Consider the following 26,284-nt stretch of genomic DNA (forward strand, 5'->3'; position numbering starts at 1 on the left):
ACTCCGCGAATAAATTCATCCTGTAGGGTATAACAATATACTCTGCCTATAACAACAGACTACCTATAACAATAGACTCTACCTATAACAATAGACTCTACCTATAGCAATAGACTCTACCTATAACAATAGACTCTACCTAAAACAGTAGACTCTACCTATAACCATAGACTCTACCTATAACAATAGACTCTACCTACAACAAGAAACTATACCTATAACAATAGACTCTACCTATAACAAGAAACTATACCTACAACAATAGACTCTACTTATAACAAGAAACTATACCTATAACAATAGACTCTACCTATAACAATAGACTCTACCTATAGCAATAGACTCTACCTATAACAATAGACTCTACCTAAAACAGTAGACTCTACCTATAACCATAGACTCTACCTATAACAATAGACTCTACCTACAACAAGAAACTATACCTATAACAATAGACTCTACCTATAACAAGAAACTATACCTACAACAATAGACTCTACCTATAACAAGAAACTATACCTATAACAATAGACTCTACCTATAACAATAGACTATCTATAACAATAGACTCTGCCTATAACATTAGACTCTACCTATAACAATAGACTCTACCTATAACAATAGACTCTACCTATAACAAGAAACTATACCTATAACAATAGACTCTACCTATAACAATAGACTCTATCTATAACAATAGACTCTGCCTATAACATTAGACTCTACTTATAACAATAGACTCTACCTATAACAATAGACTCTACCTATAACAATAGACTATACCTATAACAATAGACTATACCTATAACAATAGACTACACCTATAACAATAGTATCTACCTATAACAATAGACTCTACCTGTAACATTAGACTCTACCTATAATGATAGACTCTATCAATAACATGAGACTCTACCTATAACAATAGACTCTACCTATAACAATAGACTCTGCTTATAATAAGAGACTCTACCTATAATGATAGACTATACCTTTAATAATATACTCTACCTATAATGATAGACTCTACCTATAACGATAGTCTCTACTTATAACGGTAGACTCCACCTATAACATTAAACTCTACCTATAACAAAAGAATACCTATAACAATAGACTCTACCTGTAACGATAGACTCTAGGTATAACAGTAGACTCTACCTATTATGATAGCCTTTACCTATAACAATATACTCTACATATAACAATATACTTTATCTATAACTATAGACTCTACCTATAACGATATACTCTACCTATAACAATAGACTTTACCTATAACGATAGCCTCTACCTATAATGTTAAACTCTACCTATAACGATAGCCTCTAACTATAATAATAGACTCTACTTATAACAATTGACTTTACCTATAACAATAGACTCTATCTATAACAATGAACCCTACCTATAACGATAGACTCTACCTATAACATTAGACTCTACCTATAACAATAAAATCTACTTATAACAATACACTCTACCTGCAACAACAGACTCTACCTATAACAATATACTCTACCTATAACAACAGACTCTACCTATAACAATAGTCTCTAACTATAACAGTAGACTCTACCTATAACAATACACTCTACCTATAACAATAGACTCTACCCAATAACAATAGACTCTATCCAATAACAATAGACTACTGATAACAGTAGACTCTACCTATAACAATAGACTCTACCTATAACAACAGATTATACCCCAGTGGTTCTTAACCAGAGGAGAATTCCCCGAATTTCCATCTTCGCTTTCAGTTATGAAACTGCAATGTTCTGAGAAACTTTTCAAGTCAAATCCTAAAATCACTCCGGCTATGGAGTTAAATAAGGACCTAATTTTTAAGTCATATGCTACAATATTTTCATTTGATGGCAATCATCACCAGAAGTTAGATCATGGTTTTCTTATAACAGTGGAAGAGTGATCATTCAACCACAAAAATCAATAAGCTTCCTGTAACATTCACCTCTATACTCCAGTTCAGTGGTTCTTAACCTTTTTTGCCCCATTCCCCTATTTCCCAACCTAAAGACAGAAATTCCCTGCCTCTCCCAACTCCTTCAAATAATACACTGTAACTAGATAGTGAACTTTATTTACATATATAACTTATATACATATATATACATCTATATATGCATTTATTACAGTCATATTTACATGGAATATTAAAAATGAATATATACTGGAACTCAATATATTTATCAATGTAAGACAGTCAGCAGACTAGTGTGATTTCTGTGTTTGTTTGGAGCTGACCAGAATTTTGATGTTTAGAGTTGTTGTGGATAGGGCACACCATAGGTCAGCTTCTACTTCCAGACGGTTTCTAGATTTGCTCTTTATGATTAACATTGCTGAAAATGCTGACTCGCAAAGATATGTAGAAGCAAATGGTATGAACATCTTGAAAGTGGCAAGGCTTATGTTGAGATACAATATTTGGGCCTGAACTCAAAAGTGCTCTATTAATAGCTTCTTGAAGTCGTCTTTTAATGCGGAGTGGTTTGTCAGTTCCAAAAACTCCTCCTGAAACTGTTCCGGAATCTCGTGGACATTGCGCCTGAAAGGGTCTCGGGTCAGGCTCATCAATTGCTCTGTCCTAGGATCTATTTTTGGAAAATATCTCTCAAACTCTGCTATCAAGCTGTTTAAGTGATGCTTTATGTCGGTTAGCAAAGAAGCAGAAGGAGCTTTCTTGTCAACTAATGAATGCAGCACTGGAAATGAAACTCTTACATTCCCAATAGCCAGTCTTTTCACCCAGAGTTTGAGCTTGTCCTTGAATGCATTGAAACTATCACTTACATTCAACACATTTCCGTCTCTACCTTGCATCTTTGTGTTCACTTCATTGATTGAACCAAATATGTCAACCAGGTAAGCAAGACACTGATGGAAGCCTTCCACCTGTATTGAAGCCAGTAGTTTGGGTTTGTTATGAGTTTTCAAGAACTCATTGACCTCTGCTCGTAGATTGAAGAAACGCAGAAGCATGTTACCCTTTGATAACCATCGAACTTCGGTGTGGAACCATAGTGACGAGTGCCAGCATTCATATCTTCGCATAACTTGTGGAAAAGACGTTTTTGCAAGGCAGAGCCTTTGTTAAAGTTTACTACTTTAATCACTGAAGAAAGGTGTTCTTGCAATCCTTTGGGAAGAGTTATTGCAATGGGTACTCACCACTAAATGATTCTTTTCTTATACCAACTGTGCAAATCCAGCATGACATCCAAGCATGGCTGGAGCACCATCAGTGCAAACTAAAATTAGTTTGCCCAGTCCAGATGTTCTTTGCTGAAGAAGTTGGAAACCAGGTTCATAACATCAGCAGCTGTGGTGGTCTCTGTTAGAGGACTGCAGAACAGAAATTCTTCCTCAATTGTCTCTCTGTGTACATAGAGTGCAAATACCACTAGCTGTGAAATGCTAGCAACATCAGTGGACTCATCAAGTTGAATGGCAAAATGGGAGATGACTTGATTTTTTCAATTACTTGCCTCTTTATTTCCTCAGACATATCATCGATCCTCGACTTCACTGTGCTGTCTGAGAGGGATAAATCAGCTATCTTTTGAGCGGTTGTGTCTCCGAGAATAATCTTAGTACACTCCAGCAGACAAGGTTTAACTAATGTTTCACCAATGGTAGGTGGCTTCTTATCTCTGGCGATACGGTAAGACAGAGCATAAGATGCCTCGGTAATGGCCTGTGCTTGGATATGAAAGCTGCCAGTGGAATCCAGTTTTGCCCGCTTGAGTTCTCTCTCTTTAGCTTCAAAGAACGGCTTTAATTTATCCATGTGTTCTGCATGTTTATTTCTTAAGTGTTGTGGTACTATTGTGTAGTATTGTTGTAGTATTGTGGTACTTCGATGCCGGTTTTAATCATACAAGTGAATCCATAGTTAAGGTAGGAATCATCATATGGTCGTCTTTTTGTCTTTGACATTTCTAACACCTACAATATAGGATATGCAATCAAAATATTTGAATACGTTCAATATCTACATGAGCAAAACGTCATACATATGTTAGGCTACAGAGCAAATTGTCAAAATGTTATACGTTTATGCAAACCAAATCGGTAACTGAACAATTAATATTTTAGGTATGTATATGCATGTAGTGTAGCAATCCTTACCTTTTCCGCAGTTTTAGATTTTGGCTTTGTTGAAACGACCAAAATTCATTCACTTCTCGCTGCCCTTTATATAAAAAAATTGGTGCCACGCAAATCCCCTTTGGTAAACTGTCAAATTCCCCCTTAAAATCCCAAAATTCCCCCTGGGGGGATTCCTCCCTGGTTAAGAACCACTGCAGTCTAGTTCATTGAAAAAGCCCTGCTATGAATGAAATATAAATCTTTACTTTGCAGATTTACTCATCTTTAAAAATATCAACACAACCCCAATGCTTCTTACCTGGTTGTCTCAAGTATGACAGTTTATAATATTTGAACTACTCTCTAATCAACTGTTCATACAATAACTGTTATACCACAACTTACAAATGTATTCAGCAATGTTTAAAATATTGTATTAGTAGTAATCGTCAGTAATAAACGAGATTTGATAATCTTTTGATGTCTGGTAGACAAGCTTCAACACAAATAAGTTACCACTATTTAATCTTCTTAGAAGCGAACCTGATGGTGGTTCTTTACGAAATGAAAGTACATTCATTGGCTGATGAAGTTCTTTTTGATTGTTATTGGCTAGAGAAGATCAGTCGATTATGGACTGTTTGAAATTCAGCCAACTGTTTGTCAACATTCTTATATAAGATTGTTCTGAATTACCAGCTGATCAAGTTTCACCGAAATCTAAAGTAGTCGCAACTTAAAACAATAAAATGGTAGACTTTGTTGAACAATGATGCCCAAAACATGAAACATCAAAATTCAGTAGGAAAGAGTAAGGAACGTGCAGCTGGTGAATTTTACTAGTGTAGCAGGCTAAAATACTGTTTTCTGCTAAATAGTTGATCTGTAAAAAGTATCTGAAGTTTCAGATTTTTTAAGAAAAGATCAGCCAATACCGATTCAGATACTTAACACCCATATCGGCGCTGATACCCATTTCGATACAAAAATTGGTGCAACTCTACTTCTAACTCACCATCATCATCATCATCATCATCATCATCATCATAAAGATAGAAAGGATCATCAAATGCCTGCAAACATATGATTATACTTGTGAAATGTTCATTTCATAAACATTTCACAATTGTAAATGTTCACCAGCTTTTGTTGCTAAAACCAAAGTTTAGTTATATTTACGTTAATGTTTGTGGAATATACCACAAATATTTAATATCTACCCATTACACATAGCTAACCACTATGATGATTTAAAATAATGCTTTATAACATTTAGGTCATCGTTATTCACATTTTAGTTACATTTGTCAGCAAGTGATTACCTATTCAATGACCAACTGCTGCCATATTCAGTCAATATGGTCAGAATTATATAAAGCTAATGTCAATGCTTTGCTTGCCAATGTCAATGCTAAATGAAGGTGAAAGATTAGAGTTCCTAGACTGTGATTCAACAAATATAAAGCAATGTTGTCTGGTTGTAATAACTAATATTAATGATTAAAATGAGCATACTCTGCAGCATGTTAAAGTTGACACGCATCACACCTGGTAAAGAGCGGATGATTCCGAATTTGTATACACATCACATGGGACTTTAAAAATACTAAAGGAGATACAAAATGAAACACAATACAAAATTGAATGCTTGTTATGTATGTTATGTTTGTCGTAATATGTCGCGTATGATGTTTCTGTAATGATTACAAAAAATTGATAAAAGCATATGATGATGCGTGTAATGTATAACCATATGATAGTGCATGTAATGTATAACCATATGATAATGCATGTAATGTTTAACCATATGATAGTGCATGTAATGTAGAGCCATATGATATTGCATGTAATTTAAAACCATATAATAATGCATGTAATATAAAACCATGTGATAATGCATGTAATATAAAACCATATATGATAATGCATGTAATATAAAACCATATGATTGTGCATGTAATGTAAAACCATATGAAAATGCATGTGATGTAAAACTATATGATATTGCATGTAATATATAACTATATGATAGTGCATATAATGTAAAACCATATGATAATGCATGTAATATAAAACCATATGATAGGGCATGTAATGTAAAACCCTATGATAATGCATGTAATATAAAACCATATGATAATGCATGTAATGTAACGCCCTATGATAATGCATGTAATGTAAAACCATATGATAAAGCATGTAATGTAAAACCATATGATAGTGCATGTAATGTAAAACCATATGATAAAGCATGCAATATATAACCAAATGATAATGCATGTAATGTAAAACCATATGATAGTGCATGTAATATAAAACCATATGATAATGCATGTAATTTAAAACCCTAGGATAATGCACGTAATATTAAACCATATGATTGCGCATGTCATGTAAATCCATGTGATAATGCATGTAATGTAAAACCATGTGATAATGCATGTAATGTAAAACTATATGATATTGCATGTAATGTAAAACCATATGATAATGCATGTAATTTAAAACCCTAGGATAATTCATGTAATTTTAAACCCTAGGATAATACATGTAATATAAAACCATATGACAGTGTATGTAATATATAACCATATGATAGTGCATATAATGTAAAACCATATGATAATGCATGTAATGTAAAACCATATAATAGTGCATGTAATGCAAAACCATATGATAATGCATGTAATTTAAAACCCTAAGATAATGCATGTAATTTAAAACCCTAGGATTATGCATGTAATATAAAACCATATGATTGTGCATGTAATGTAAAACCATATGATAATGCATGTAATATAAAACCATATGATTGTGCATATAATGTAAAACCATATGATAATGCATGTAATGTAAAACCATATGATTATGCATGTAATTTAAACCCCTAGGATAATGCATGTAATTTAAAACCCTAGGATAATGCATGTTATATAAAACCATGTGATTGTGCATGTAATGTAAAACCATATGATAATGCATGTAATATATAACCATATGATAATGCATGTAATGTAAAACCATCTGATAATGCATATAATGTAAAACCATATGATACTGCATGTAATGTAAAACCATATGATAATGCGTGTAATATAAAACCATATGATAATGCATGTAATGTAAAACCAAATGATAATGCATGTAATTTAAAACCCTAGGATAATGCACGTAATATTAAACCATATGATTGCGCATGTAATGTAAATCCATGTGATAATGCATGTAATGTAAAACCATGTGATAATGCATGTAATATAAAACCATATGATGGGGCATGTAATGTAAAGCCATATGATAGTGTATGTAATGTATAACTGTGCTGACTTTCAAACTTCTTCAAAGGCAAAATAATATAGCCCAGATTCATGGACAGTGACACGCAGGCAACTTAATTACTGCAAGTCTGATATAATAAATGCTGTTGTCGTGAGGTTTGTTCTGGAAATGAATATTAGGGTCACTTGAAGGTTAGTTGACAGAATTTTAAAATATCTCAATATTTACGCATGTAATCATGATACTGCATTGTGCAGGAAATATTTTACATGTATGAAAAAAGTATTGCTAGAAACACACAAACAATCAGTTTTATAGACAAAAGCAATGGAAATGATCACTCGGAGCCCAATGTATCAAACGCAGGTCATCAAACTGAGTTTGGCCAGCAGTGTAATTATAATTGACCCACAAGAACATACCAAATGAGCATTAGAACTTGCCCGCTGTACATACTGCGCCCCTAGTACTATAAATACCACAATGCATTGCTAATAACACATCGAGTAGTAGTCAGCTTTATTTCAATATTTACTAGTACCCAAGCAGTCTAGTGTTCTGTGAAAGATCATCAGGTGTGGTGATAAAGTACAAGGAATAAGTATCTGCACAGTTATTCTGGAATACTAGAGACCATTTTGATTGGTGCAGGAGTTAGTGTGTCCGGCTAGTAAGCTGAACGTTACCAGTTCAAATCCTGTGGAAATTAATATTTTATTCCAACCCCCAGCCGTGGCTTCTTACAAATGATAGAACAGACATGGTTCCCATTATAGTAAAGACTACCGCAGCAGTCGTTAGAACTACCGTACATAGTTGGTTTTCAGATACCCTTGAGAAATAGCGTAAGGAAGGTGGATGATGAGAACTGGGGAAATAAGATTTCAAACAAGGAACAAGGCTGGAGTTAGAGTACATGTTTACGGAGGTAGCTAGAAAACTTGTGTGAAGAAATTGCTATTAGTATTTTCTTATCTGAAGTAAATCTAGCTTAGCTTTGCTAAATAAGAAAATACAGGTTACTTACCACTTTATTTATCTGATTTTAAGGGAATATACTTGTTAGGTTGTTGGTAGGTTTTGTTGAGTTCACTTGACTATCTGCGGTACTTTTACAAGCTTTTAATGAATTTTGTAGCAGTTGGGCTCTTAGCTTCTAGCTATATTATTTATTTGACCCCCAGCCAGTTAACTTTGATACCAAAAATGAATTATGAATTATGATGTAAAAATAGCCGATGTTTAAACACAAGACAACAGCACTTCTGTTGACCCTAATTCGTATATGTTTCCTCCTATCTAGTTGACACACTATGTTGTTATGGTTACCCAACATAGCCAATATTTATAATACAAAGTATTATTACAATTTATACATCATACATTAACTTTCGACCTGTGGTCATTGAATTACACCCATCGGCATGTACGTACATCTTGCGAATAAAGAAGAAAATTTGTAAGAAGAAAGTATTTCTTCCTTCTCACAAACAGGAAAGCTAAAAAAGTGTCCATATAAATTAGCTATTATTGTAAGTCATCTGTTTAAACCTAATTAAATTAAAAATAAAACCTGCTTAAATCAGAGAATATCCAGCTTGTATGTGCAACACGTAGAGTTTGCTAGCTAGAACTTCTCACTTCACATAATTATGAATTTTAAAAAGTTAATCATAAAAATTAGCTAATATCGGAAATCTTCTCTTTAAAACTTATTAATGTATGCTTTGCTTTTATGGATGAGGAACTTTAAGGGACAGTTTTTATATTTTAATACAAGTATGTACATGTAGCGTAGCGGTTGTTTCCGGTCGTAATAAATTTTTTCGCGATATCTTCCTAACAAAGATTTGTTATTATAACGAAGGATGTAGACAAAGTTTTTTAAAAACTTGCAAATGGAAGTGAAATTTTGGTTCTAACATCCTGTGCAAAAATTTATTTGACTGGTTTACGCTGTTACTTAGAAACTTTTTTGTAAACAGAGCCATGGGAATGCCGGAACTCCGGCCGTTAGGGTTCAAAGGGTTAAAAATAAAGGTTTTGTAAAAAAACCATTGCTAGTCAAGTTGTACGGAATTCAAATAAAGGTTTTGTGCTCATAAAACAAAAAATTATCTGTTACTGTTTATAGTTGTAAGTACACTCCTTGAGAATAAACAGAGAGCAGGATCTTTTACTAGTAAAACTAGAAAACCTAAAAAGGCTATAATGGGGATTCTGATAGTAACACAGTAGCACTTTTTTCCTCTGTACCTGAAAAGGGTTGGTAGATTCATTTGTAGAATCAACAGTTAATAACTGTGCAGCATCCTCAGACCAACTGGCAGCAGACTGTTGCTCTCCACGCGTCTCTCTGGAACTTGCCCCATGAGTAGACCCAGTCTGAAATATGATCATATTCCTTCAGCATAACTCATGGGTAGATTTTAGCTACCCTAAAAGGTTTTTCTTCCAGAATATTCTAAAGTGATGTACTCACGTAGTTCAGAATAGGCTTGAAGACTTATAAACTGTCACACTCGCTATATGTCAAATAATGTCTGCAATCTTTAAATTTGTTCACCTGCTGAATGGCTGCTGCAGGGCAGCAATCATCAATAAGTAATCAGTCAGTAAATAATCATAAGATGGTTCTAAATATTCTGTTGCTGACATTAACTAGGGTCGTCACAAAACAGTAACCAATCATCTATTAACCAGAGTTGTCACAGAACAGTAACCAATCATATATTAACTAGAGTTGTCACAGAACAGTAACCAATCATCTATTAACTAGGGTCGTCACAAAACAGTAACCAATCATATATTAACCAGAGTTGTCACAGAACAGTAACCAATCATATATTAACCAGAGTTGTCAAAGAACAGTAACCAATCATATATTAACCAGAGTTGTCACAGAACAGTAACCAATCATATATTAACCAGAGTTGTCACAGAACAGTAACCAATCATATATTAACCAGAGTTGTCACAGAACAGTAACCAATCATCTATTAACTAGAGTTGTCACAGAACAGTAACCAATCATATATTAACCAGAGTTGTCACAGAACAGTAACCAATCATCTATTAACCAGAGCTGTCACAGAACAGTCATCAATCATCTATTAACCAGAGTTTTCACACAACAGTAACCAATCATATATTAACCAGAGTTGTCACAGAACAGTAACCAATCATCTATTAACCAGAGTTGTCACAGAACAGTCATCAATCATCTATTAACCTGAGTTGTCACAGAATGGTAACCAATCATCTATTAACAAGAGTTGTCATAGAACAGTAACCGATAATCTATTAACCAGAGTTGGCACAGAACAGTAACCAATAATCTATTAACCAGAGTTGTCACAGAACAGTCATCAATCATCTATTAACCTGAGTTGTCACAAAATAGTAACCAATCATCTATTAACCAGAGTTGTCACAGAACAGTAACCAATCATCTATTAACTAGAGTTGGCACAGAACAGTAACCAATAATCTATTAACCAGAGTTGTCACAGAACAGTCATCAATCATCTATTAACCTGAGTTGTCACAAAACAGTAACCAATCATCTATTAACCAGAGTTGTCACAGAACAGTCATCAATCATCTATTAACCTGAGTTGTCACAGAATGGTAACCAATCATCTATTAACAAGAGTTGTCATAGAACAGTAACCGATAATCTATTAACCAGAGTTGGCACAGAACAGTAACCAATAATCTATTAACCAGATTTGTCACAGAACATTCATCAATCATCTATTAACCAGAGTTGCCACAGAACAGTAACCAATCATCTATTAACCAGAGTTGTCACAGAACAGAAACCGATCATCTATTAACCAGAGTTGTCACAGAACAGTCATCAATCATCTATTAACCTGAGTTGTCACAGAATGGTAACCAATCATCTATTAACCAGAGTTGTCACAGAACAGTGACCGATCATCTATTAACAGAGTTGTCACAGAGCAGTAACCAATCATCTATTAACCAGAGTTGTCACAGAACAGTCACCAACCATCTATTGACCTGAGTGGTCACAAAACAGTAACAAATCATCTATTAACCTGAGTTGACATAGAACAAGAAACCAATCATCTATTAACCGAAGTTGTCACAACAGTAACCGATAATCTATTAACAAGAGTTTTCATAGAACAGTAACCAATCATCTATTATCCTGAGTTGTCATAGAACAGTCATCAATCATCTATTAACCTGAGTTGTCACAGAATGGTAACCAATCATCTATTAACCAGAGTTGTCACAGAACAGTGACTGATCATCTATTAACAGAGTTGTCACAGAGCAGTAACCAATCATCTATTAACCAGAGTTGTCACAGAACAGTCACCAATCATCTATTGACCTGAGTGGTCACAAAACAGTAACAAATCATCTATTAACCTGAGTTGACATAGAACAAGAAACCAATCATCTATTAACCGAAGTTGTCACAGAACAGTAACCGATAATCTATTAACAAGAGTTGTCATAGAACAGTAACCAATCATCTATTATCCTGAGTTGTCACAGAACAGTCATCAATCATCTATTAACCTGAGTTGTCACAGAATGGTAACCAATCATCTATTAACCAGAGTTGTCACAGAACAGTGACCGATCATCTATTAACAGAGTTGTCACAGAGCAGTAACCAATCATCTATTAACCAGAGTTGTCACAGAACAGTCACTAACCATCTATTGACCTGAGTGGTCACAAAGCAGTAACAAATCATCTATTAACCTGAGTTGACATAGAACAAGAAACCAATCATCTATTAACCGGAGTTGTCACAGAACAGTAACCAATAATCTATTAACAAGAGTTGTCATAGAAGAGTAACCAATCATCTATTAACCTGAGTTGTCACAGAACAGTCATCAATCATCTATTAACCTGAGTTGTCACAGAATGGTAACCAATCATCTATTAACCAGAGTTGTCACAGAACAGTGACCGATCATCTATTAACAGAGTTGTCACAGAACAGTAACTAATCATCTATTAACCAGAGTTGTCACAGAACAGTCACCAACCATCTATTGACCTGAATGGTCACAAAACAGTAACCAATCATCTATTAACCTGAGTTGACATAGAACAAGAAACCAATCATCTATTAACCGGAGTTGTCACAGAACAGTAGCGAATAATCTATTAACAAGAGTTGTCGCAGAACAGTAACCAATCACCTATTAACCTGAGTTGTCACAAAACAGTAACCAATCATCTATTAACCAGAGTTGTCACAGACCAGTAACCAATCATATATTAACCAGAGTTGTCACAGAACAGTAACCAATCATCTATTAACCAGAGTTGTCACAAAACAGTAACCAATCATCTATTAACCAGAGTTGTCACAGAACATTAACCAATCATCTATTAACCAGTGTTGTCACAGAACAGTAACCAATCATATATTAACCAGAGTTGTTCACTCTTTTCTTATAAGAAACAGCTAGACTCCAACCACTTTATTGTAATCATATATTTCCTTAGAATTTATTCGTTACTTATTATAGTTTATAAATTTGTTTTTCCAAATAATTGGCAGAATGCTGAACTTGCGACTAAAATTACTTTGCCTCTTCTCAAAAGTTACTGAAAATTTGAATAATTTATCTGGAACCCATCATATTCTTAAATAAGAGCTCACTCCAAGAGTCTTCCGTGGCAGTTTGTTAGGTGGCTGACCATCATCTCTAGAGGAAGTATTGACTGGATGCTGCTTCCCAGACACAACTGTAGAACCTTCGCTATGAGAAGACCTGACCTAAAATACATGTGTAGCCATCCAAGTATCGACATGATGGTAATTTCTGAATATCAGTACCTAAAATACTAGTGAATATCGCTAACCCTCACACTATTATGAGTATTTCAGACTATCGGTAACTTGAACACTCGTAAAAATAGCTACCCCTCATCATATTATGAAATATCTCCTAGAATATTTTGGTTTATGTGTGTGTGCACGTGTGCGCGTACATATTCATAATTCGATATACATATACATATCTATATAAATACATATATACATATCTATATAAATACATATATACATATCTATATAAATACATATATACATGGATATATATATATATACATATATACATGTACATATATACATATATACATACATATATATATATACATAAATACATATATATATATATACATATATACATACAGTGAAACATGGATAACTCGCCCTCGGATATAGCGAACACATGGTTAACTCGACTGGATTTGCTTGGTCCGTTCCCACGCAATGATAAATGGCTCTATATAACTCGAATTCAACACTGTTATAACGAACTGTTTTTTGCCCAACGGCTACCGAAACGGTTGCTATCACTTTAGAAAATCACTTTATTCAAAGCCATAGAGGTAAACCTCAACTTTTCGTAATTCATAAGCGTCGTTATTACCTCCATCGGCAAAATATTTTTGTCAACGACTGTTCTAAAGGTTTGGTGAAATTTGATTTATACTGCTTTACGATGAATAGCACGGACTAGCCGGGTCACGGGCGCAAGGATTTTCGCCACGCACATACAAAACAAAAACAGCATGTTGTTTTTGTTTTGTATTTGCGTGGCGAAAATCCTTGAGTGCGTGACCCGGCTAGCCCGTGATGAATAGTTTTCCGACGTTGATTCCGTGTTGAATTAGCGTCGGAATGTTGAATGTTTAAAACGTCTTAAAAAATGTTGTAATCAAACGTATACGTTGTCTTAGCTAAAAAAAACTATTCATCGTTTGACCTAAACACAAAATATGTGTGTCCATTCAATAATTATCCATTCAAAAAGCGGGAGTGATATACAATGTACCGTAAAACCTCGTAAAACTTTTAATTGAACTGCCTCGGAGTGTTGCTCTTAACGAAACCCAGGTAAAGTAAGGTAATTTTTCCATAAACTTCAAGAAAGATCGGCAAAATTGATCGTGGGTAAAACGCTCAAAAGAAAAAGATGTCTTTTCTTTGAGCATTTCAGCAACGATCAGGTTTTGCCAATGTCACTCTAAAAAACGTCCTGGCAATAACATCACCTCAAACAACAAACCAATCTCAAGTGATAGAAAAATCTCTATACTTTTTGATAAAAACGTTTTAAACTTTACATTAGAAGCATTTAATTTGAAACAAGCCATTTGTGCTTTTGATTTATATTATAGTTTGTATATGTTCATGTATCTACTAATAAATAAGTGAATACATGGACTTGTGACAGTGCTCTGATAACTTGAACACTCTGATAATTCGAACACTTTTGCTCGGTCCCTTGAAGTTTGAGTTATCCGAGTTTCACTGTATATATATATATATATTCATGGATATATATATATATATATTCATGGATATATATATATATATATTCATGGATATATATATATATTCATGGATATATATATATATATGTACATACGTATCTGTATATATACATACATATACAGTAAGTAAACATATATATGTACATGCATATATATACATAGATGTGTACACACATATATATACATGTATATATATATATATATATATATATATATATATATATATATATATATATATATATATATATATATATATATGCATAGACTAGCTGTGTATTACTACTGTATTACTAGGATTTGTATTTAACATATTACAATATTTGCCATTTTTATTTCAAACTACATATCATGAGAAAGGTGTTTTTGGGCTTTTATGGTAGTTAAAATAATTTAAGAAAGAAAATAAAACAACTGTAAAAGTGTTCAAACTGTGTCAAACCACCGTAACTTTCAAACTTCCCACCATGGGGAAAATGTTTTGTGCAGGTCGAATAAATAAAAAAAATCAAGCGACTATAAAAAAGGTTTAGATGAAAGTGTGAAATAATTAGCAAGGAACCGCTAAATTAAGTGGGTTTGCTACAATTACAATAAAATATTATTCGGTAATGATACAAATAATACGAACTGAGAAAACAAAATATAAATCCTGAATATGTAGAATTATTAATAACAATTATTGCATAGGAGTGTGTGTGTGTATAAAAAAGGTTACTGTTCTACCAGAAGCTATCTATCAAAGCTTTAAATACGATGATACCGGTACCTCTCGATACTGGTACAAATGTAAAAATGAGATATCGTACTGTCTTTGTCTGACTGAAAAGAGAGAGAATGCGGAGGCTTTTCCCACGGAGATAATATAATTGTCCGCATGAAAAGAATTGGTCTTGACCCCAGATATAGTAATGGACCTTACGAAAAATATGTTTTACCAGGAGTATCATAACGCGTGGGCGCAAAGCTAAAATAATTAGCGTGTCATACGATATAGGATGTATGATAACGTCTTTGTTCAATAAGCCGTTGTAGTTCAGTGGTAGAGCGCCCAGATAAGAACCTCGCGAGTACATTTGTCGTGGGTTCAAATCCATCAAAACGAGGAATTTTAATAGCTATATAGCTGGAAAGACACACATACCAAAATATATATGAATATTAAATGTTACCCAATCAATTTGAGTAACTTACATCATAAGCAAGTAGTCTAAATATTCACCAAAACAATAGTCATGTTAGGAGGCAGCTTGATAATTGCAATGACCTGCAAGCACTTTTAAAGTGAGCATTTCAACATATGTAATGAATGTTATAACAATCATTCATTACATAAATCTGTTGAACATTGTGGTGTGGTGGATTAGATCACTGGTGTGCAGACTGGCAGGTTCTGAGATCAAAACCTTTGCGATGTGGGTTTTTCATTGGTTTTTCATTGTTAAATTTTATTCGCTATTTATCTCAGAAATACTAAATTATTGCAGGTGGCTCCATACCTTTGCGCATGACTCTTGCTTGTATTATCAGTTCAATTTAGTTTTGCATATAAGTCTCTGTTGTGTTATTTCAAGAACTGTTTACACGCATCTTCATTTTTTCAAGATGCATAAACCATCTTGAAATGCCCGTTATAGGCATAAGCATTAATAGGCATTAAATTGATTGGCATAAGCCAAAATCAATGATCACATAGATTAAAATTAAATAGTCTATCACATCGATAAACTCATAACCAAATGGGAGCAATCACTTTTAATGATTATATATTATTTATGAAAGCAATAACAGCTAAAAATAAATGTAGCAAATAATACAGTAAGATTTTTATAGTTAGTAAATACACGGATATTACATTTATTTTTTGTCTTTTCTCTAAAAAATATTCATACCACTTAATCACAATGAGCAATAAATACTATTTTTAGAAAGTACAAATGAGAAAACGATTTTTATGATGTTCCTCCAAAAACCGTTAAACTTTCACCTCTCTATTTTAATTACATGTACATATTTTTTCAAAGTTTATTAATTACATATTATAGGTTAAAAACATGTTTTCTCAAATTAATGACAGAAACCTGAATGCTCAAGTAAACTAGATGATTATTTTGCCTGTTCTTAAAAACTTCAAAAAATTTATAATTTTTAAGATCCTACCATATTTTGAAATATAAACTCACTGTAAGAGTTCTGCGTGGCAGTGGTTTAGGCTGGTGACCATCATCTTTAGAGGAATGTTGGGCTGGCTGTTGTTTTTCAGACATAACTGTAAAACCTCGGCTACGGAACGACCAGACCTAAAATATATTCATAGTCCATTGAGCATTATGCTCAGGTAAACTCTAGTTGCTTGAGTTTTCCTTTCAAAATATTATTATGTGATTTACAGATTCTGGCTGGAAAAACCACTCAGTTACAATACCTTATCCAACCTTAGTACTATTTGAGTTCAAGTGGAGTGATTTTTATTATTTACCATATAACTACTTTCACTATACCTTTGAGGATGACAAGTTCTGAGTGCTCCAAACCATTTTAGTCTATTTGGCATAGCCAGCACCTGAAACACAGGCGAGTGTGGCTACCCCTCATCCTACTATGGGATATAAATTAATATTATAATTTGCTTCATGTGATGTAGCCAGTAAATTGTCCACTTCCATATTTTGATGCAGACTGCTCGAGAGGGACTCAATTTCTATCACTTTTTTGAGCAAGAACAGCAAACTTTTTTGAAGCCATTCAAAAGAGACTTATTTTTGGATTAGGTGTGTACCATAACAATTTGGTTTATGAAGCAGCTTTTGCTCTTCCCATAGAGCTGAGTTTTTGTCTGTAAGTATAATCTTCCATTGGCAATGGAAAATTATAGCTGAAACACACGATGGCAGATGTAGTATGTTGCTGTCACTAAATAGAAAAACAAATGTCATATGTGATGACAGACAAATACAAATATTCTGGGGACAGTTTATGCCGTATTTTGAAACTTGTTGCACAAAGGCATAAATTAGCAAGTTTGAAATAGGGCAAAATGTTTAAAGGTTTTGTGATGTGTTTGGTGGAAGGGCAGTAGGCTGGAACACGTGATTGGTGGGACACAATTTTAGTATAGATTTATCTAAAAAAAAATAACATTTTCTGTTGTCGATGTTGTGAGACAGAGAAATATATATTTTACCATTTTCATCATTGATAAGATGAAACTGTACAAATTGAAAATAAATCAACGTTCTGTCTTACTGTTTATGAAATATATGCATTGCCGCGAAAGAAACATGTTTGATAAAAGCTTGCTGCAAACATGATCAATATGCTTAGACTATGTAGGATAATCAATTTTGATGAACCCGAATAGTTTACTAGATCTGCGCCGTAATAAAACGTTATCGCCAACATGTAAATTGAAGGATATGGAATTCACTTTGCAATGACTGAGTAACAAAAGGTGTGAATTTTGTATATTCATCTTCATACAATTGGTGGTATACCACGGTAGAACTTTATTGATATCAAGATCACACTCTCGTTTAGGCAGCAAAGTGATGGGATTGTTGCTTCGGATGAAAACAATGTCACCAGCGTATGCATATGTGGCACTTACCATGGACAATGTAAGCATGTCATTTATGTATATTATAAAAAGCGTGGGAGCAAGAATGGATATTGGTGGCACTCCAACTGATATTGGCCAACTACTGGATTGAACATTCCTAACACTTCCAAATTGTTCATGGTCTGATTGGAAATAATCAGGTAAGTTTACTGGACAGCCTGTGACTCCAATCGCTTTTAGCTTCAGTATTAAAATGTCATGGTTGAAACAATCAAAAGCCTCCTTAAAGTCAAGAAATATGCACAAACCCTTACAAACTGTTCATGATCTGATAGGAAAGAAGCAAGTAAGTTCCCTAGTATGCTTCGGATGAGAAGACCTTGACATACTGGTTGTTCAGAACTGACACACTGATCTACCAGCCAGTGATTTTGTGCATAATGAAAGCATTAGCCGCGCTGATGTTTGTTTGTTAGGCATAGAGTGAAAACCCAAGGATTTGTATCTGGTTACCACTCTTTGAGCAAACTGACTGATTTAATGTTTCTTGTTGAACGTGCTGACTCTCTGTTACCTGCTGCTCCTCTGGTTGTCGTTGATTCCTTCTAGCTGTTTTCCTCCGTTTGGCATCCTTCCTCATTGTTTCTCGCTTGATTTATTGTTTCTACTTAAGCCTTTCAATACCGAAACTGACTATATCGAGATACGAGCCTTGTCTCAGCTTACCAAACCCAAATGTGGTTTCACTTTTCAATAGACCCTTTTAAAATCCTTGTATTTGTTAATAAATTTGTACTGTATTGTAACAACTAATTATTTGCTTGAGTAATTCCAATAGAATTTGTACTATCCTAGGACACTTATGTATTTGCGTCATCTAACTTTCGCGTTTTGGCGGAGTCGTTCATCTCGCGAAAATTTCATGAGCGAAACTAAACTATCATAACAAACGGGCAAAAACGTGAAATTAAAGCGCTTTGTTCATTGATATCCACAATAAAATCGTCATATTAGAAATGCAGATAACCTTTGTGTGTGGTTGGGCTCAATGGGCGATTTCTGCTAAACTCATTGTAGCTAACACGCCGACTGAGCAGCGTGGCAAAGCAAGTTGAGATAACAAGTTCTTTTGGAAAAGCAGGCCTGTATTCCCTGGTTGCAAATTGGGGCAGCTAATGTTAGGCGACTAGTTATGAGCATCTGGGGGTTTGGAGGGGCGGTATCAGCCCCCTCAACAGGTTTCTTTCATGTAAGGCCTCAACTGGGCATCTCACGTAAAGTTTTAAAAGATTTTATCGGAAAGTATAAACATTTTTTTTATTATTTGAGATTTGTTTGTTTAAGGTGATGTGACTGCTAGGACGTTTTCAGATTAAAATAGGCTAAACTTGATCGCAGTTGAAACGCTAGGAAAAAAGACATCTTTTTCCTTTTGAGCGTTTCAACAAAGATCAATTTTGCCGATTTTATTTTTAGTTCATCCCAAGGTTTTTACGCTTTCATTGAGCCATTGCCAAATGGATGTTTGATAAAACTTGACCTTTTAACAAACCTTTATAAAAGTCGTTAATAAAAATATTTTGCCAATCATGATAATAATGACGCCCAAAAACTATTAAAAGTTAACATTTATCTCTATGGCTTGGAATAAAGTGATATTCTACAGCGATAAAAACCGTTCCCGTAGCCGTTGGGCAAATAACTGTTCGAGTTAATGATGTTGAGGTCGAGTTATCTAAAGCATCTTATCATTACGTGGGAACGGACCAAACAAATTCGTTCGAGTTAACCAAGTGTTCGTGATAAAATTTCACATTTAATCCGAGGGCGAGTTCTCCGAGTTTGACTATACTTAGCCGCCAAAACTTCCTAAAAAGTTGGGGCGGCTCAGCCGGCAAGCCATCCCAGGGAATACGGGCCTGTGGAAAAGCCAAGACAAACGAGGAAGATGACGATATTAGTTTAGTCACTGAATTTGTAACTGATGAGGATGAAAGTCTGGTAGGGAAAGTCATAAAATTGAACAATAATTATTGCAGCGATAAATTTTATTACCAACCAAAAACAATAACAACCTTGAGCCATGGCCACCGCATGCTATAAATACTTGAGATATAATATTGGTGCCACATCAGTCACGGCGGCAAGGTCAAGGACCTTGACGGCATTAATAATCCAAAAAACAAATACATGTAGCAGCAAGCGATCAAGTTGCATTGTTGATCTCGCCCACACATTTCTGCCCGCGGTTCACAAATACAAACTAGTCCCAAATTGAAAAGTTTTTTACTAGTGAGCTGGACCTGACAAATCCAATTATGTTTGTTCTACTGCATTTATTTTTACATCACTATATTTTCGCACTCATCAGATCCGCGAATTTAAGTTGCAGCGAAATTTTACTCTGTGTGCTACTCCCGAAACTAAATACAGTAATACTTCAATTTAGGAGTGCTCCAGCGTACGAGAAACTTGAGATACGAGCCAGCTTTTAAGCAAGTTTTGCATTAACATACGAGCCATGTTTGAGATACGAGCGCGTGAGTCAGTTGCCAAGTATGCCGGAGGTGTTTTATGAGAACAGCATCATTCTGTATTTTTCAACTGCTCAGGTTATACTTTTGTGCCGTGTTTTTGTGCGCGATTTTTAGTGCAGAATTTTGTGAATTAAAAGTACAGTGCGTAGACCGAAAGTTTGCCAGTAAAATGAAAGATGAAATGCAAAGAAAAAGCAAATGATAACAGTTGATATTAAACAGAAAATTATTGAAAAATATGCGAAATGTGTATGTGTGATTGAGCTAGCTCAGCAATATGACAGAAATACATCCACAATTATCAAACAGAAGGATTATATTCAGGGCATTTATTTAGTTCGCAAAAGGACTAACCATAGTTTCTAAACGACGCAGCGATCTTCACGACCGCTGATGGAGAGACTGCTCAGGCATTGGATAAAAGATCAACAATTGGCTAGTGACAGCGTAACTGAACGATGCTATGTGAAAAGGCCGGTGCTATCTATCAAAACTATAAACATTCGAACAAGTTGGCTAGTGGTCGTACATTAACCGTTTGTGACGACACCTGTGTTCGTCCTAATCGCAACATGTTGAAAGGGCGACAAAGGCAAATGTCCTCCGTTTATCTTAAAACGGCCGGTTAGTCGTGAAAGCGAAACAAATGAAAATTAGCTATCCAGCGAGAAACTTCTAACTATGAACGCCGAAGAAATTTTAATTATGTTAAGTTAAAAATGACAGTTTGCTTTTAGGTTTGCTTCTAAGTTTGTCTTTTAAAACTGATAAAATCCAAATTTATCAAAGTCAACTGTTGTAATGAAGGATAACTCTCTATATAACTCTCTAGGCTATCTCCCTCTCTGGCAAATGCTAGCGTTAGCTGCTATTGTATGTATTTAATTTTACATTTTAATTAATCACATTTCCTTGTATTATTTTTTATTTGTTGCTTTTTAAAAGCTTGTGGTAAGTTAGGACAATAACCAACATGTTCTTTCTGTTACAATATCTTGTTTTGAGTGTTTTATTTGCATTTTTTAGAGTATGGAAACTAGTCAATATATATTTAATTGTTCTATATATAAATAAATTGCACCAACATGCGAGTAAATTAACATACGAGCTCAGTCTCGGAATGCATTAAGCTTATAAGTCGAAGTATGACTGTACTAGCGAAATATAAGTGTCCTAGGGTACGTTGCTGGAGCTCAAATTTGGGCTTAGCACACATGTGCAAGCTGTAAGCGCGGTTATATGTTTTTCTTTATTTACGCGAAAAGTTTGTATTTTAAATGGCTACAAGTAAAAGTTTTGCTTTGCTAAAAAAATAGTTTGGCCGCTAATATAGACTAGTTCACTAGCGCAGACAAAGAGTTGAGGGCAAAAAACACTGTGGAAGGTATTGAACAGCTAGATGAAGATTAAATGAACCCAAACAAAAACAACAATCACAATGCAACTGGCTGAGCAAACGATTCAAATATTTTTGCTTCAAAAGTGTTAATTTTTGTTTTTGCATCTATTATAAATATTGTTTGTTTATACCACTTGTTTTTTATTATATATATAAGTTTGTAGCATTTGAGAAATTGTAATAGCTTTTAAATTTGCAGATTTGCCTTTTTCACTTTTTGCAGACAGGTAATTCTATCCTATAAAAGATAATAAAATGTACTGTACATGTATAAAATAAAACAAAAATACATCTTTGCTGTAACAAACACAGTGTTTATCTATCCATCTGTTTACCCGTCACCAGGGTTAGAAGTCAAGATAGATGGTTGATTTCAATGAAACCCATAACGTTCTGCTTAGTAGACAGGCACTCTAACACCTGTGCTAATCAACCACCTTCAAGTATCTCTGAATAATCATGTAGCTACTTATTTTCTGCCCTTTATTGACACCCGATGATCTTTCACCGCGCATTAGACTGCCAGGCTACTTCAATATGTAATAGAGATAACTGTCATGACTTATGACTTGCCAACCTTCCGGATGAACTTAGTGGTGCAATGCTTCTGGTTGAATATGCAGCTCTTTGCCTGTCAGCGTATTGTATACTTTTCTGGCAGTCTAAGGTTCTTTAAAGCTGCTCCTAAGCTTAACACTCTCTTGTGTTTCTGTCTGCACCTGTTCTTGCACCACCTGCTTCATCCTCCATCTAGCCTGCCTTCGTAGCTGCCCTTGGACCAATACCAACTGTCATTGCGTAGTTCATTTCAATACTTTTCCACAAAAACCTGCTGAGTGTTTGCGTTAAGAATTCTTGAAGTTGTGGTCTGATTATGGGATGTACATGATGATGCTCTCAAAGCTGCTCACATTTAAAACCACTCATCCGTGCAGCCCTTTTATTGCTCCAACACTCTTTCTTTCAACTGGTGGGGCAACTGTTCCACATATTGAACTTTGCTGCTCATGTTTGACTAGTATTTGTTGTCCTAGTGAGCTGCAGGCTTCTATGGCGCTAGTGTGGTTTGTATGTCACAAAAATGGCTATTTCTTCCACTTTGTTAAACATTAGGGTTTTAAGCTCTAACACTACCTACCTCCATCAGCTTAGCTGTTACCATACATCACAAACAAATATAGAAAGTAAAAAAGTGAGCAGCACAGAGTAGCTGAATTAAAAATCACCAGAAACCAGTTATACGTATAATCATATCACGAGTGCAGTGCTTGCCTAAGGTAGCTATTCACTCATGTTATGTTATTTGGTAATTACCTGTAGATGGTGTAGTTTGTCTACATTCGAATAACTTATAAAAATGACTGCGCAGCCCTAAACTAAATATAAAGCCTGCAATAACGTTTTTTTAGTAGTCATCATCTTCATGTGGCTGATCGTCATTTAAGCATGTACCAATTGTGGTAAGATTATTATTATTATTGCCAGGTAACATTAGTTTTCAATCGGTTTGATATTATATATGTTTTAATTAGCAATAATACAGCTTGACGTCTAAGGTGTTGTTCTGTGGTGGACACCGGGCCATCAAGTCCAAGACAAATCAAGCCAGATCAAATCAATTAATCGCAATCGCCCCATAATGTAAGTAACATGAGAAGATTACTCTTAGTTTGGGGTTTTTTCCTTTTGTTTTTATAGTGATTTTTAACTTTGTTGGGCAACGTTGTTATTAAGGTTGAGGGTAGGGATTAGGTGGGGGCAAGAACGTTCAATAAATATTGAAAGTTCATGGTGGGAATGTGTGAACAACAAAAAATGGGTTCGCTGTTAAGGATCTGCACAAAAAAGGAGTGTTTTTAGCATTGGTGTTGATTGCACCTTCAGTGCTTTTGTTGGTATTGGTAAATGGGTTGGTATTGCAATTTTTTCATTTATTATTTTGTTTTTTAGAGTTTTGTCGACCGTCCTCTGACGCTCTGCAAGGGTGGCCCATGACCACTCAGACATGAGGTCAGAAATCCTCTCACTTTTTTATGTTTAAACACCCACCTAAAAGCTTTTCTGTTCACAGACTCGAGAGAGTCTATGTGCTTGGATAAAATTGGAGACTAGACAGTTGATGAATATTCAAGAGCTGGGCGGCAGATGGTTTGAAAAGAAAGCGTTCTTGTTTTAGGTGAGTAACTTCTGAGGACCTCATGAGCATGTATAGAGTTGATAAGGATTTGGTTATAGTCTTTTCTATGTGAAAGTTAGAGTTGATTTTATTGTCTATAATGACTCCGAGGTATTTAAGGTGATTAACATAAGTTAGTTGTTGGCTTTTCATAATATATTTGTGAAACAGGGGCTCTCATGAGATGTAAAAAAGTTGTCTCACATTTTGTGATGTTAAATTCCATCTGCCATTTATCAGCCCTGTCTATGAGCAATCAAGATCTGCTTGAAGATTTGCACAGTCGCTGGCTGACTCAATCTGGGATTATAGGAGAGCATCATCAGCATGACATTGTAATTCGTATAGATATTTTTATATGTTAGATCTTGTATGCTGTGTTGTTCTTTTTATTATATCGTTATTAATTTGTCCATATACATGTATTTTATCGCTATTTATCGCTGTATTATAACCATGCCAACGAGTTAGCAATTATGTTTATTACTAATGTTATACGGTTTTTGCTCGGTTCCGTTAGCCGGAACGGGTGTTTATTGTGTATAAAGGAGCGCGCTCACTCAGTTGGGCAGAGCAGATAGCCGTATGCTCCTTGGCTAGCGTAATTTTTTTCTATAATAAAAACTGGAACAAAATCACACGCATTTTATTTTTTATGAAATAGTCTAGTAAAGGCAGGCAAATTCATTTACAGTTCATAATCGCTTACTAGATGACTAAAACAACAGTCATATATCCAGTGTTGTTTTATAAAAGATAGACGACTAGCTCCATAATAAACTAATCAGTAGACTGTCTTGACAATCTCATTCAATATCACAAACACACCTTCAGTAAAGCAACAAAAAGGGAACTCAATTTCCATAAGCGACTCAATATCTTGTTTGGCCTGAATAGTCAAACTTATAAAAGCCAGTACAGACCTTAGTCAGATCAATTTGCTATATAAAGCTAGAACAAATTACAGACTTACGAGAACACAAGCATTACGTCTCGATGAAATTATGGTGTTGAAATTAAACCCATTGATGTATGCTCTTAGCGGTCCGGTCCGTGTAGTTCACGCTCGATGATCTGCCCGGCTACGCCCTATTCAGGACACTTTCTACACAAGCTCCTACTAGTAGCGAAATTTGGTCAGATCTAAAAAAGATAACGATTTGTGAGTTTCTAGCTGCAATTCCTAAATCAGTTGCGGAATGTACACGTAAATGAATTTCGGCGCTTACAATATAACTGCGCGTTAATAAGGCCGTTTCTACGAAACTACAAAACTGCTAATGCTAGTTGCACTGAGTAGTTGTAGTAGGCTGTTGTTGTACATGGTTTTTAGTATACTTTTGAATAGAGCTTGTACATTGATAATATCATTACAAACTATTACGTATGTACTACATTGCAAATCGGTTATTTTATATGACTACAGCAGGTTTTGGCTTGCCCACAAAACAGTTTTACTTTTTCTTCTAATTACAATCATACCTGCCAACTCTCACGCATTGGGCGTGAGACTCACGCAATCACCCCAAAGAAAAAATGAAAATGCGTGAGCAATGCGTGAGATTTTTGCCCCAATTTCAAAAAGTTTATACATGCTATCATTGATACATCAATTGCCCCAAAACCAAATCTCACGCATTGCCCCACTCGTGGGTTGGCAGGTCTGATTACAATACAAATTTGAACCTGACTTTTCAGCAATTATTAGCCTAGTTACAAAACAGTTATATTTCTATTAAATACATATTGGAACCTGACTTTTCAGCAAATATTAGTCTAGCTACAAAACAGTTATATTTCTATTAAATAAATCCATTACGTCCATGGTACTACTGATTACATATAATCGCCAACACAGCTACACAGTTTTC

At 34.8% G+C, this 26,284-nt stretch overlaps 3 protein-coding genes across 3 annotated transcripts in view; all 3 read right to left on the bottom strand.

The window, feature by feature from the left end:
- LOC137406866 (malignant fibrous histiocytoma-amplified sequence 1-like) overlaps nt 1-2,021 on the bottom strand; it is a 57,851-nt gene extending 55,830 nt beyond the window's left edge. The window contains exon 1 of the mRNA XM_068093472.1: nt 1,979-2,021. Within this exon, the coding sequence (XP_067949573.1) occupies nt 1,979-2,021 (43 nt within the window). The remainder of the gene's footprint in view (nt 1-1,978) is intronic.
- A 445-nt stretch (nt 2,022-2,466) lies between these two features.
- LOC137406867 (protein FAM200B-like) lies at nt 2,467-3,009 on the bottom strand. Its single transcript, XM_068093473.1, has one exon. It carries the CDS (start codon nt 3,007-3,009, stop codon nt 2,467-2,469), a length of 543 nt encoding a protein of 180 aa, XP_067949574.1.
- A 275-nt stretch (nt 3,010-3,284) lies between these two features.
- Nucleotides 3,285-3,817, bottom strand: LOC137406868 (protein FAM200C-like). Its single transcript, XM_068093474.1, has 2 exons — nt 3,516-3,817; nt 3,285-3,405 (listed from the first exon to the last, which is right to left on the bottom strand). The coding sequence occupies exons 1-2, from the start codon at nt 3,815-3,817 to the stop codon at nt 3,285-3,287; spliced, it is 423 nt and encodes a 140-aa protein (XP_067949575.1).
- Between the last annotated feature and the right edge of the window lie 22,467 nt (nt 3,818-26,284).

This window comes from Watersipora subatra, chromosome 10 (genome assembly GCF_963576615.1).
Source record: "Watersipora subatra chromosome 10, tzWatSuba1.1, whole genome shotgun sequence".
Classification (NCBI taxonomy): domain Eukaryota; kingdom Metazoa; phylum Bryozoa; class Gymnolaemata; order Cheilostomatida; family Watersiporidae; genus Watersipora; species Watersipora subatra.

Excerpts from the sequence above, each read along its gene's own strand:
- LOC137406867 (XM_068093473.1), bottom strand. The coding sequence starts at position 3,009 with ATGCTTCTGCGTTTCTTCAATCTACGAGCAGAGGTCAATGAGTTCTTG.
- LOC137406868 (XM_068093474.1), bottom strand. The coding sequence starts at position 3,817 with ATGGATAAATTAAAGCCGTTCTTTGAAGCTAAAGAGAGAGAACTCAAG. Across the intron at positions 3,406-3,515 it reads ATGTCTGAGGAAATAAAGAG|AGAGACAATTGAGGAAGAAT; the intron begins GCAAGTAATTGA and ends CTATGTACACAG.